Source organism: Tiliqua scincoides, chromosome 1, assembly GCF_035046505.1.
Source record: "Tiliqua scincoides isolate rTilSci1 chromosome 1, rTilSci1.hap2, whole genome shotgun sequence".
Classification (NCBI taxonomy): Eukaryota; Metazoa; Chordata; class Lepidosauria; order Squamata; family Scincidae; genus Tiliqua; species Tiliqua scincoides.
Window position 1 is genome coordinate 21,546,819 of NC_089821.1, and position 14,119 is coordinate 21,560,937.

Here is a 14,119-nt window from a genome sequence, read left to right on the forward strand (position 1 = left end):
TGGGTAGTTGTTTTGCCCTACTCCACACCACTCTCCTGGCTCCCTCCATGGGCTTGGCCCAGCCTCAGGGGAGCCAATACAAAGCAGCTCTCAGGGGGCCTGTCCAGATTCATTAGCCCTCATGTGGCTCTGGGCTTTCCCCTTCCTGGTCTGTCTCTTTTCCCCATCCCCACCCCCTGCTTTACCTATCAGCTGCCCCAGACTGGAGAGGACTTTGTCCTGTGAGGATTGAAGAGGAGGTTTCAATTTCTTCCTTTTTGGTCACCCACAAAATGTCCAGGATTCTCTCTCTGCTATAGTGTCTACTACCAGCCCACAATCTTCAGGTGGCCTGGTCCCTTCCCTGAGGCTCAGCCTGTCTTGTAAGAACTCACAGAAGGCCAAGGATTGTTCCTAACATTGTGCCCTGGTGGCTTGAGGAATGGTGCGTGGGTCAGACATGAACTTGTGCTTTGGCAGCATGGTGCCATCTACTGCTCACCTGCTGGGGCTGTATGGAAGTGTCTGGAGTCCCCAAACTGGTGGGGCAAGTCTGGAGATGGACAACAAATTATCAAGTATTTTTAGTCTTGTGCAAGGAAAGAATTTTAAACAATGAAAATAGGTGAATGTGACAGACAAGCAATTTATTATCTTTCCCATGAATCTAGTAGCCTATCAAACAAAAGCCTTTTTATCTTGTATAGGTGAGGTCAAAAACTCCACTTCCACTCAAGGTTTTTGCATAGCCCTGAATGCACACAGTGCAGTACAAGGAAATACAGGAAAATTAGCTGTAATTCCATTATCTATACCCAAGAGTGCAATTTTTATTTCCCACCCTTAAAATTTAAAGCAGTTCTGCCCAGCTAGCATTAAAGTTAACAAAAACTATAAACATGCAGACAAGTGATAGTTCATTAGCTAAGGAAATGCAGATTTCCATCTTTCAAAAGCTCTGTCCTCTGTGCTACAAATTTCTGTTGAAAATATGGAATAAAAAAGGAAGTAAAGAGTTAAATATCCAAGAAATTTATTGAATATTTGCTTAAGTACAATCTGAGGAGGAAGATTTGTTTAATCCCCAGAAATGCCACTGACAGACATACTGAATGGTTGCCAATCAGTTGTTAGATATGAAAATATTAAAGAAGGCCTTCAGTCAATGCCTGGTCAATGGGGGCAGGTGTTCAAGTCTTCAGTGAGGCACCTTCCCTGTGCGAATAATCAATCAGCTCATGTTGCAGCAGATGGCTTCTTGTCTCTTCAAAATTTGGTCTCAGTAAAACTTGAAAGTATTTCAAGCTTTCATACAAACTTTTCAATACCATACACCTTTTCAATTAAAGGCGTCTTTACTGGTTTGGTGTGTGTATGTATAATTGCCACCCTACACTCTCATCCCAAACAATTTAATCTTCAGTTTTTGCTTCCATCTCCTCAGCATCGTCATCTCCATCCACTTCAGCATTTTCACGCTCCAACCTTTCCAGCTGTCTTGCAAGTTCAGTCTCATCAGTATCTGTAACCACCTTGGGCTGCAAAGTTACACAAAGAGGATCAACATTTAGTTAACTTTCAGTGGGATCCATTTAACTAATTTTAATTCCATCTACAATGGCCTACTTCAATTGGAATGAGTGTAGCTTGGTTGTCCAGTTGTTAAGGACATTTGCTAGGCTGCCAAAATCAGATGATGTCTTATTGGGAAATGTGATGTCACACCTAAACACTTGTGTGCAGGCCTGAATTTCTTATATTGCAAAATAGCCCAGTTGTGAGCATGCTGCCTTTAGGCTATTTGTGGGCTGCAGTCTCAATCTCTGCACAGTATCTACAGGAATCAACAGGATACAAACAAGATGAATGCAGAGCACTGAATCAAATACTGGTTTTATTGCCTAATTTAGTATTACACACAGTAAACAAAACTGTTTCATTTATGTTTTTGGCTGTTCCTTACCACAGAACCACCAAGGACAGCAGCAAGGGCTTCTTGCTCTCCAACACTGGAGGGCAACAGTGCACTGTGTGGAACACACAAGACACACCTTTGGTGCTCTATACCCATTTTGATTAACTTTAATCCATAACCAGGGTCAGAAAATGTTTCTGCCATGTTTAATTCTCATCTCTCTACTACTGCTACTATTAGTGAAGTTTCAAAAAAGATAAATTCAATTTGCTTAAGAGCTATCACTTTGGAAATCTAGTTAAGAACTTCAGTACATACATAATAGTGTTTAGAGCATCAACAATACTTTAATCCTGAGAGAGTTTGAAAATGAACACCAGGAAAATAAAACTGTCCTAGTTCTGCATGGTGTTAAACCTTCATGAAATATCCAAGTTCGGGCTGTTGAAGGAAACAAGGCCCCGGACAAAGCATCTTTTCCTCTCTGAAGTTGGGAGTTGTGATCTTTAGAATTTGGAAAGGACTTCATAAGCCAACAGATTTTTCAGCTACCACCCAAAGTTGCTTAGAACAAAAGACGCTTACCTCCATCTGCACGTTGAAGACTCCTCTCTTCTCTTCAATCTTTTCTTTGATCACAGCCATGGCTTGGCTGAGGACAGAAAGACCTTCAGTCCTCTCCAGTGTTGTAGTGGTCATCACATACCGAGGTGGAGCGATCAGATTTATCTACAAGACGGATGAGATAACAGTGAGAAAAATGAGCTTTAAAATGATAAGTTTACTTACATCTGGAACCACCACAAAGAACTATGCACTCAATATTTTCCTGTCATGCCAGTGGAATGGTATTTTCACATAGAACAGATGGACTCAAAGTATGAACAAAAGGTGACAAAGGTCTACTTCATTTTCTAGGCTACTACAGCTGTTTAACTGGGCAATATTGTTGGTGGTTTATAGCTGAACAGACGGAAGTACATGCACATTTGTGATCAAAATGTAGCAATCACTACACAATTTTCAGAGAAGGGAAGTCTTCCAAGATACAAGCCTCCTTGCTCCCAGAGTGCTGTAGGTTAGAAAATGCATTCCAATGCCTTTAAAATCTTTTAGGAAAGGACAATGAATGCAGCTGAGTGGATCTGACAAAGAACAAAGTGGATCTGAGCGGATCTGACATTGGGCTGAAAAACAGTGAAACAGGTCTAATGTTTTATAATTATTAGCAATATACAGTGATGCCTCGCAAGACGAATGCCTCACGCAACGAAAAACTCGCAAGACAAAAGCGTTTTGTGATTTTTTGGTGACTCGCAAGATGAATTTTTCTATAGCCGTGCTTTGCAGGACGAATTTTTTTGCATTTTTTTTTTGGTTTGTTTTAAATCGCACTTCGCAAGACGAAAATTTCGCAATACGAAACGACTCGCGGAATGAATTAATTTCGTCTTGCAAGGCACCACTGTACAGCAGACACTGAAGCATTTAGGTGTGAGCCAAACTTATTTTCTGTGAAATTACTATATCTTGGCCTCGGATTATGTGATTTACCTCAGGATTAACAAGTTGCAGAAGGCCCCCCAAGTTTAAATAATTAACAACATTCATATAGCATCTCCCCTCTGGGGAGACAAAGAATAAATAGCTAATAGCCAATGTTTGAAAATAAAACCACCAATAAATGCAATCAAAAATAGCAGTAATACAAAACATAAAAGCAGCCAACCCAGCAATTTTTAAGAGGACAAAGGCATATAGGAATAAAATGTCTTAAGCCCCCACCTCTCAAATCACATTGAGAGGGCAACTGTTCCCCTGCTCTGGTCATCCATATACATAAACAGAAAAAAAACTTTTCTGCAAGGATGCCTGCAAGTCTCTGTCATAAAGGTAGGGCAGAAATAAGAAAAAGAGACCGAGAAGAATCCACACACAACCAATCTTATGTTGCAAAGCAACTCAAGTTATGCTTGTATTAGTTATGGCGGGGGAGGGGAATTCCTACATATCATTTGTGACAAGTCAAGTGGCAAATTATATAGCTGGATAATAAAACACCATACTTCAATACTAGAATAGGATCCACATCGATGTGTGGTGGAAAATTTTCTATAAAGGAAAATGTAGCAGTCACTACATAATTTTCAGAGAAGGAAAAATGGTAATACATGAAGTTTGTTTACTGAGATGCAAGAGTGTCACCTAATCCCAGTGTGCTACAGGTTATTTGGGTTTAGAAAATACATTCTAATGCCCCTAAAATTTTCTGTAAAGGAAATCTTCCATTTCAAAACATTCTCTGTTCCATGAAATTAACACCACAATGCATACAATATTTATTAGTCAAACTGGGCAATTTAAAAGCTGCAATTAGATTTTTCTTGGGTGGCTACCCTCCCCTGTCTATTTCTTTGTAAGTGGGAGAGGTGGATGGTAAATTAAAACCAAAAACATCACGTAAACATGATAAATCAGATACAACTTGATTTATGTGACGGAAAAAAGTTTTCCAATTCAAACATTTTCCAGAAAACCTCACATTGTTGCAGACCCATGAATGCCACTTACTTTGATAGGCATGCTCTCCGTAGAACAGCTCAGGCCAGCCCTCAGGGCTTCTTTCACTGCATCAATACCCTCGTAACCATAACAGGCAACTTCAATATCTGGAGTAGACATAATTGAAAATATCAAAATATACACAAAAGTGATCATACAAATCAAAGACTCTAATTTTTCCACTCAGGTATATTTAATGCTTAATATACTTAATACTACTCAAGTGTAAATAATTTAGTAATAACATTTTATTATTACTATTAACAGTATTTATGTACTGCTTTTCAATGAAGTTCACAAAGCAGTTTACAGAGAAAAATCAAATAACTAATGGCTAATTTTATGATATTTTAAGATACTAATTTTATTATATTTAAGTACAAATACAAGAAGATGATGAGATTTAGCGAAAGACTATTTACAATATTTATTCTAAATTAGGCGTCTCCAAACTATCACTCAGGGGTCATATCCAGACCACCACAAGATTTTATCTACCCTGTAGCAACATTTTTTTGGTCAGAGCATTTGTTAATGTTTGACATTTTTATTCATTTATCATTTCTCAGTTTAAGCGAAGCACTGTTTGCAATTACCATATTTCTCTCTTGTTCTGAATCATATCAAGCTGATTACAAAAAAGATTCAAGTAAAACATTTATTTAAATTTCATTCATCAATAAAACTGATTTATTTTTTTTGCTCATGAAAATGTGCAAAATATACGTTGCTGCCCTTGTACTGAAAAGCGTGATGACCCCTGTTCTAAATGAGTCTCTTGTTGCAGTATTCTTTCCCATCCACAAGTCATGCACATATACTGAGGCATTCTCCCAAATACAGCCATGTTTGAGTTCCTCCTAACAATGCCAGTAGCTCGGAAGTGTTGGGAGAAGTGAAGGGAAGTGAAGGAAACACATTCTGTCCTTGTCTTTCCCTACAGCCCTTTGCAGGGGCCATGTTTGAGGTTGTTCTTTCAGAATGTTCTATGACCTATGATCCCATAACATTACTTTGCCAAAGATTGGGGGGGGGGGCATTCACTGTAAGATTTCCAGTTATTACCACCTCCATTTATTAAGTCTTTCCAGCATCCAAACTTGCATCATTACTCTGTTGCCTTTACAAATTTACTTATGTACTGTTCCTAAGAGGAATAAACCCTCCCCCCACAGGAGGAATAAAACTTCCCCCCACAACCTATTTAACCTCACAGGGCTATTGTGAAGATTAGATTAAAAGAGAAATAGTGACATGTGCATAGTGAGCCTTATGGCCTGGTGAGCCTTATGGCTGAGCAGAAATTTGGCTTTCTGCACACTTAGTCTAACACTATAGCACACTGGCTCACACCTATCCCTCCCTCAACCTCTTCTTCCTATGTTCTTCCTTTCCTAGGCCACCTAATTCCACCTACCAGCTATTTCTCCCCTCATCCTTATTGTGGAAATATCCCAATAATTTCAATGAGACTTCCATACTGACTGCAAGCCCAAACTCATTAATTGTCTACTACAGACCTGGTATGCTGCATTTTCTTTAGGGAATGGTTTATGCATATAACGATGGATGGATCACATGAGAGTAAGGCAGCCTCTTGTGTACATTACTGCCTCAGGTTTAGGTCAACTATATTTAATAATCTGAATTTTTGGTTAATTACATGAGAGAACCACAATTTATATTATGGTTTTTCATTTAGAGCCTATTTATCTTCCAGGGAACACTCTTTTCAAACACCTATTTAGGAAGAAACAGACATGTCAGGTTTTGGCCTCAACGTCTCTGTCCCCAAGTTCTAGTGAGGGCACTAGAGAAAACCAGCATTGCTGTGGTCAAGACTGACCTTCCATAGCATAAAAATAAGCCTATTTTTTGCAAAAAAAAAAAATCCATGAGTTTTCCTAAAAACATGTATGGCTAAAACCAGACTTCAATTGCTAAAGCAACCCAAACACCTAAGTGCTAATTGTAATGAATGCAAAGCATTAATTTTGCAGGAATCCAGTCAAACTGCTTATGGGTGTGATCTCAGTCAGTATTTGTACCTTTAGAATTAAAATCAACAAAGGTTTAATTCTTCTGGGCTATAAATTATTTGAACAGGACAATATTGATGCTGATTCAAGTTTACCATATTCCTTGTTTCCCCATGCAACTATTTCTTTTCTATTTACATGCATCAGTTAATGATGTTTTTGCTGGAAGGAAACTAACAGGTTGGTTCAAGTCAGTGTGTGACGTTCATGTTTTACTTCCCTTTCCATTAGCCACTACTAGTCTTAGTTCCTTGCTTCCCCTGCCCTTGTCCTAAAGCCTCTTCTTCACCTTTCCTTGGGTTCTTGTTTACTAGTCTAGTCTACTGCTTACTCTTTCTGCATCCACCTTCAGTGTCCCTTAACTTCACTAGCTGGTACCAAGTAGGAAAAACCACAAGCTAATCATATTATAATTTATTATATAGATAAATGGAACTTAAGAGCAGGAGGAAAAGAAAAGACACTCCAGAATTCAACGCTACAAAAAAAGGATAAATTCACAAAAATAAAGTACATCCAACATTATCAGTACTGTTCTGGTTTTCTAAAGATTCAGTGTTTAAATATACAACCAGTCAAACAGAGGCAATTCCAAAAGTTTTACTAATAGCTGCCCGAAGGCCCAATACTATATTTATCTAGTGCTGAGTGCCATAAATGTGCTGGAAAGCACCAAGAGAGTAGGGAGCGCTGGTGTTGGGTCTGCACCAGTTAGGTGCTGGGCCCAGCACTAGCAGGAGGACAATGTGCTACCACTGGGGTAAAGGAGACTGCTGGGCAGCAGTGCAGCCTCTGGGGGGGGCAGGAGGATGGCGGAACAAGGGTGGGGGAGGAACTGGGGCAGGAGGGGGATGGGACCCGTGGAAACCTGCTCCTTGGATCTTGAAACCCATGTTGGGGAGGAAGACTCAACATGGAGGCTCTTGTGTCTACGCCAGCAAAACAGCCAGTACAGATGTGAGTAGACCTATTGCCAGGATTGGGGCTTTCCTTGGGAGAAGGGGTCAAAAGTACCCTTCCCCCAAGGAGACTCCAGGCGGCTTCCTGGCACCTGCTGGATACAGCAGTAGCTGCTTCAGCAAGCACCAGGAAGCATAGGATTGGACTGCCCATTTCTAACACACCTGTAAGATAAGATGTTAGTCCCTCTAAAAGCCAGGGAGCTCAAAGGAAGATCCCATTATTTAATAGTCTTAAATATTCTTACAGAATAACCCAAAATAAATCTACAGAGATTTTTGGAGTTAAAGACCTCCTTTAGACCTAACCTTCAAAAAGAAAAAAAGCACCAGATTTCTTACTAAGTATAACAACCAACATTTCTTCGCGATGGTGCATGTTCTTTTCAAGTTACTGATCCTAGGACAAAAATAGGTTTACTACTATTCCCTCAATACTGACCTCAGGTTTAACAAACCCACGTTTTCAAGGTCAGTTAACCAAGGAAACTTATTAAAGTAATTATTTCATAAAAGCCTACAGCATTAGCTCATTTTCAATCAACTTGTCTGGTTTCTTTAACCAGTTTGGGGACTCACCAGCTCGAATTTTTACAGCTTGTGGTGTCAGACGCCTATTAATATTGTCAATTAGCACACGCTTCTCATCCTCTGTCAGATCCAGTCCATCAAGGATTGCAGGATCCCTAGGCCAAACAAAAGGTGTGAATGGTTAAGTCCAGCACTCAAAATGTATTTAAAAATGAGACAGGAACAATGTTAAAGTACTACAATTTTTTTTAAGTTATAGAAACTTTGGGCTAGGCAAGGACAAGGATCTAGGTTTGTTTGCTTATCCTTCTAAACACCAGAGAGCAGTGATAGCAAAAGTGAATCCTCAAAAATGAGAGCTAACCCCTTTACCAGAATACTACAGGAATGGGGCTGTTGCTGTTAACTATTTTTGAGAGGCCAGGAGCAGGCTCACACACTACTCTGTCCTTCCCACACGTGCACAAACCCTCTTGTTTTCCTGCTACCGTTACCTATGGTTTATCATCATGTCTGCACCAGCACTAACCCTGGATTAGCTCAAAGACATGATGGTACTGCACCACAGTTCAAGGCTCACAAGGGGAGAAGTGCATGAGCCTACCTATGTAAATGACCCTGAATAAAGCCAAAGGAGTAATCCAATGGCCAGAAAAGCAGTACATAAATACCATATTAATGCCATGCGCTGATCATAGTTTAACTGGCAGCTTTACATTTCTCCTGAGTCTACACAAGTCAATCAAGGGATTACATATCTAAAAGACTAAAATTTTCTATAGTAAATCTATTCCTGAGCAAATAAATTTAAATTTAAAGTAATAATTTAACACAAGCAGCTCTTATATACTAGTATAAGCCCATACTCACACAACAGTGATGAAGTTCAACTAAGATCTATTTAAAGTTGAGCTCTGAAGGGGAAAGCCTCCTTCCTTTCCCAAATCTAACATTCCAGGTCAAAACTGGGAGACTATCGTCACCAAAAGGACAAAGTCAGGCAGAGACAGACCATTCTCAAAATCTTTCTTCTCCAATTACATGGGGTATCCCTCCCAAGATCTATTAAATAGCATGTAGCCAAGAGTTGAGGAGGCAAGGCTGTGACCACGTTCAACCAACCGCAGGCAGGTAAAGAGTTAAAATGTAAGAAGTGTAATAAAAATACAGAGGCCCAGGTGAGTTTGGGTAATATAAGTGCCCAGATAGAGATCATAGCAAAAATATATGAGGGTGATTTCAGGCAATTTTAAAAGTAGAAATATTTTATGAAGATCAGTATATAGATCTTCATAAAAAATAAAGTGGACAACTAAACAGTAGGGAGAAAAATTCCAGCCTAGCATTCTAGCTGACATACATGTTTTTGAGGGTCACAATTCTATACAAACTTAAATGGGACTAAGTCTCCTTGCACTTCATGGAGTTTACTTCTGGGTAGACGTGAATAGGCCTGACTGCCAGTTCAGGAAATTTTGTGCATAGGAACATTCCATCAGCAGCACTGAGCATGAACAAGTCAATGAAAAAAGTGCTTTGGGGGGACGGTTATTAAAAAGTTCATTAATTCCCTTCCCTTGAAAACTTGCTAAAGTCTAAACATGAACCAGAGGCAGTGCTGTCTGAGCTGACCTTTGGTGGCCAGAATTGGGGAGATTAAAAAAAAAGTCCAGATCCACCCAAGCTTTTGGGACAAGCTGAAATACATCCTAGAAAAGTGAGGTACTTACGAAACTGCATGCTTGAAGGCATCATAGGCACCATATCCAGGCCTTTTATACTTGTCATCGAATACCCAAGCAGTTCTCTGAAACAGGCTTTCCAGCTGCTCATCCTTGGTGTATTCCAAAACTTCAGCAACATGGCGAAGAATGCTATATACCTACACCCCAGGTATAAAAAAAAAAAAACAAGTAAGGAGAAGGTTATATAAACATGGAGCATGATTTGTTTTTCAGAGTAAGAATCTACAATGGCCTGGTTACAAATGTGCCATTACACAAGCTGAAAGTACTTTTGCTTGTGCAATACAGGTTCCCCAACTTTCACTACTCCTTCTATCCACTGGAGCCTTGTACATCACTTAAAAAGCTGTCCTTGAGAGTTGAAAGACTCTAGAATAGCAAAGTGCTGCTAGAACATAGAAGGCTGCAGGGGGCCAGGAGAAATTGGGAAGTATGTCCAGCATGAGTAGCACTTTCCACTCACACAAGGCACCTTTGGATCCAACACATTCCAATAATGTTCAATACACAGATAACAACAAAAGGCACCAATTCAAATATATGCAAGCTTGACAACAGTTTGTGGCCCTATGAGCCCATTGGGGCATGGGCTACAATCTGCTTTACAAGCAGAAGGTCTCAGGCTGAATCCCCACACATCTCCAGGTAGGGCAAAGAAAAATACCTCTTTAATGTAAATATTTTCTAGCACTTTTTAATGTTCTGGAAAGCAACATATATTTCCTAGCCACTTCATTGTTCTGGAAGACAGCACAGCAATGAGCAAAAATATAAAAACTCACGGTTTTTGATTTGGTAAATTTGTCTTCACATTTAATTGCCTCCTCTGGAGAAACTCTTCTTTTTGACAAGTCAATATAACCTAAATCAAAATGAAATGTTTCAAACACTTAGAATTCAGCAGACATCTTAGACTCTTCTCTCACTCTCAGTAAATCCGATAAAGCTTCTACAGTATGAATGAAAATATCTGGGTTAAAAAAATGCATGTGCTTTTTATCTAGGGCTTAAAATAGTATTCAACCTTCACTCAATGTACCTTTTTCTTTATCAACCCTTATGACGACGACACATTCGTTCCTGCCAATTCGAATTAGTTTGTTTATAGAACGGATACGCCTCCTGGACAACTCACTGAGTAGAATCATGCCCTCAATATTGTTGTATTCCAGTAAGCTAACGTAGGCTCCCATTTCCGCAATGGATCGAACATTGACCATAACCACATCTTCTACTTCTGGAAATTTATGCTGGTAAAACCTACAGCTTAGTCCAGGCATCCTATAACATTGGATCAGAGAAGCAGAGGTATTTATTCATTTTTTAAGAGCCAACACAATTCACAGAAACATCAGAGAACAACTGAAATGAGAGTGGCTGATAACATTTATTTGTTCAGGATCTAAAATAGTGAGGAATATTTCATGTGCCGAGAAAACCTTAACAACTGTGACAAGTTGCCATTAAAATGTAATGAACAAAGCAGTTAAGGTTTTAAAAAAGACATATCGATGACTATGCAGTTCCACAGATAGTGTTAGCAAAACATCTGTAATATTTAAAATCAAATCATAATAATAGTTGCATAGTAAGAATGGACATCCTGGGAGCGGGAGACAGACTGCAAACCCAGATCTATGTGCAGACATGCCCTCATTCAAGACCATCACCTTCTACTAGCAATTTCTGGTGTAGCATCAAGACTAAAAATGCATACTAAGAAGCCCTCAGTTCAAATTTCATATAACGAATAAACTTACATTACAGTGTCAAGCAAGTTATAGTCTCTCAGCCTCAATTTCACCCCCACCCCAAATCTGCAACAAAACTAATCAGTCTTACAGAGTGGCTGAAAGGACTAGCAAGGCCATAAGTGAAGGGCTTTGAATTCCATCTTCTACCCCCAAGGATGCTTCTAACCCAGGAGTTCTCAAACTTCTTAGCACCAGGACCCACTTTTTAAAATGACAAGCTATCAGGCCACCTACCATTACAAGCCTTTAAAAAGAGTGTTTTACTCTACCAGCTGCCCAAGTCTTTACTTTTACCCTTTTTACTATAAAAGTGGGTGGGTCACAGCCTTCTGGAGCATTTGTTGAGCTCCAAATTAATCAGATTGAGACTATTCTGGTAAGATTCTGTTTCCCTTTGATATGGACCAAGTGGCTGCTGCAGCCTTAAAAGTATTTATGAATGCCAAGTGTTGTGCCTATAATGGTGATTGGACAGCAGTGCTCCCCCCAGTAGAAGCTTGTTTAACCCTTGATGCACATAGCCTAATCTGCCTTGTCAGATTTTGTGACCCACTAAAAACTGAACCACTGGGGGGTTCCAACCCACAGTTTGGGCTGTTCTAAGTATTAGAGAAAGAACCTTCTTCCAAACCCTACCTGAAGCTGCTAAAAACGCAATCAGCTCTGTGAGGCACTTAGAACTTTAACAAGACTGTTTCTTTTAACCAGCTTCCCAAACCTGCACGGCTTGCGGTGGTGCTGCAAAATACTGTACACCAGTGCTCTTCAACCTTGTGGCTGGGACCCAAATGGGGTCACAAAGCTCACTCGTGGGATTGCAACAATTTACAGGAATGAAAAAGATTGAAGTCCACTGGAGTAGAGCACCGCCAGGAAGAGGGGGAGGCACCTGATGCCTTCAGATACCAGGAGATTGTGCCCAGTCTTGCTCAGGTTCTTAGCAGTTGTGCTGAAATAGCTGTCACTGGTGCCAGGCTTCAGGGTTACTTTTTCTGTTCTCTCTAATAAGAATATTTGGTTACAGTGAACAGTGCTGAGAGGGCAGTAGGGGGCAGGAAGAGAGCAATGATGGGGCAGGCGGATAGGATCCTGGGGTGGACTGAGGGTGGGGTCCCTCAATCTCATACTTATATAGGGGTCATGGCACAGAAGAGGCTGAGGACCTCTGGACTAGGGCACCACCAAGTAAAGGGAGGGGCAGCTGGTGTGCCCCTTCAGGGGCCAGGAGTGTGCCCCAGCCCTGCTCAGGCTCTCAGCAGTTGCGCTGAAACAGCTTTCCCTGGGGCCAGGCTTCAGAGGAGCTTTTTCTGCTCTCGGTGACCATGCTGGGAGGGTGTTGTGGGGCAGGGAGTGGGCGATGATGGGGGTGGGGAGAAGGGATGGGATACTGGGAGGGGGCAGGACCCACAGCAGGGTTCCCAGTGTCAGACTTTACACACACCCATGTACGTATGTATACACACAGTGATATGCACACACACATTTCTATATGTATACAAACATGCTCTCCCACACATGTATATATACACATGTGCACGTGCGCGCGCGCGCACACACACACACAGGACGGAAGTAGAGAAAGAACATAAGAACAGCCCCACTGGATCAGGCCACAGGCTCATCTAGTTCAGCTTCCTGTATCTCACAGCAGCCCACCAAATGCCCCAGGGAGCACACCAGATAACAAGAGACCTGCATCTTGGTGCCCTCCCTTGCATCTGGCATTCTGACATAACCCATTTCTAAAATCAGGAGGCTGCATATACACATCATGGCTTGTAACCTGTAATGGATTTTTCCTCCAGAAACTTGTCCAATCCCCTTTCAAAGGCGTCCAGGCCAGACGCCATCACCACATCCTGCGGCAAGGAGTTCCACAGACCAGCCACACGCTGTGTAAAGAAATATTTTCTCTTGTCTGTTCTAATCCGCCCAACACTCAAATTTAGTGGATGTCCCCTGGTTCTGGTGTTATGTGAGAGTGTAAACAGCATCTCTCGAGCGGGGTCGCGGCCTGCCCGGGGAGGCGCCTGCGGCGGAGCGGAGGCCCTTCCTGAGTAGCGAGGCTCGCAGGGCTCCCGGGGCCAGAGGCGGCGCAGGAAGGCCTGGCGGTTCTCGAGGGGCGCCACACGCCCAGCTCCCTACGCGGCCGGCCGGGGTCCTGCGAGAGGCGCACTCGGAGGCCCTGCACACCGCCCTCGCCGGCCACCGAAGCCCGTCACCTGTCCGCTCCGCAGGCGCCGCTCTCCGCTCCTCTGGGCAGGGGTCTCCGACGCCTCTATCACAGCGTGCGCCACGCCTCGAACTGCGCCGCCGCAGTCCCGCCCCTTCCGCTTGACCTCTCCCGGAAGCCATCCTCGCCGCCGAGTGGTGGGCGGTGGCGCCCGACAGTAGGCACCGCCCACAAAGGTAAAGACATAAAATCATAGAGACAGGCGGCTAGACCGCCTCATGGTCCTCCTCATTAACTTCTAGTCTAGTGAGGTTTCACCATAGACAAACCGAGGCCTAGAAGGATACTACTTTAGGCTAATGGTGGCAGTTCCGGTTGCGCATAGCTCTGTTGACGCTCTGTGTCACGTCACTTTCGTCCCTGGAATAGGCTTGACTTCCGGCGGAAGGAAGTAGGAAGGAC

The 14,119-nt window shown here is 42.0% G+C and overlaps 1 protein-coding gene across 1 annotated transcript; it reads right to left on the reverse strand.

Moving 5' to 3' along the window:
- Positions 1–599: 599 nt before the first annotated feature.
- On the reverse strand, positions 600–13,814 carry EIF2S1 (eukaryotic translation initiation factor 2 subunit alpha). Its single transcript, XM_066632014.1, has 8 exons — positions 13,707–13,814; positions 10,770–11,011; positions 10,513–10,592; positions 9,716–9,867; positions 8,034–8,140; positions 4,466–4,563; positions 2,480–2,623; positions 600–1,517 (listed from the first exon to the last, which is right to left on the reverse strand). The coding sequence occupies exons 2-8, from the start codon at positions 11,008–11,010 to the stop codon at positions 1,392–1,394; spliced, it is 948 nt and encodes a 315-aa protein (XP_066488111.1). The 5' UTR covers position 11,011; positions 13,707–13,814; the 3' UTR covers positions 600–1,391.
- Between the last annotated feature and the right edge of the window lie 305 nt (positions 13,815–14,119).

Coding starts and splice junctions, on each gene's coding strand:
- EIF2S1 (XM_066632014.1), bottom strand. CDS start 11,010: ATGCCTGGACTAAGCTGTAGGTTTTACCAGCATAAATTTCCAGAAGTA. Junction 9,868..10,512: donor AATTTACCAAATCAAAAACC/GTGAGTTTTTAT, acceptor CCTGGGGTGTAG/GTATATAGCATTCTTCGCCA. Junction 8,141..9,715: donor GCCTTCAAGCATGCAGTTTC/GTAAGTACCTCA, acceptor TGTTTGGCCTAG/GGATCCTGCAATCCTTGATG.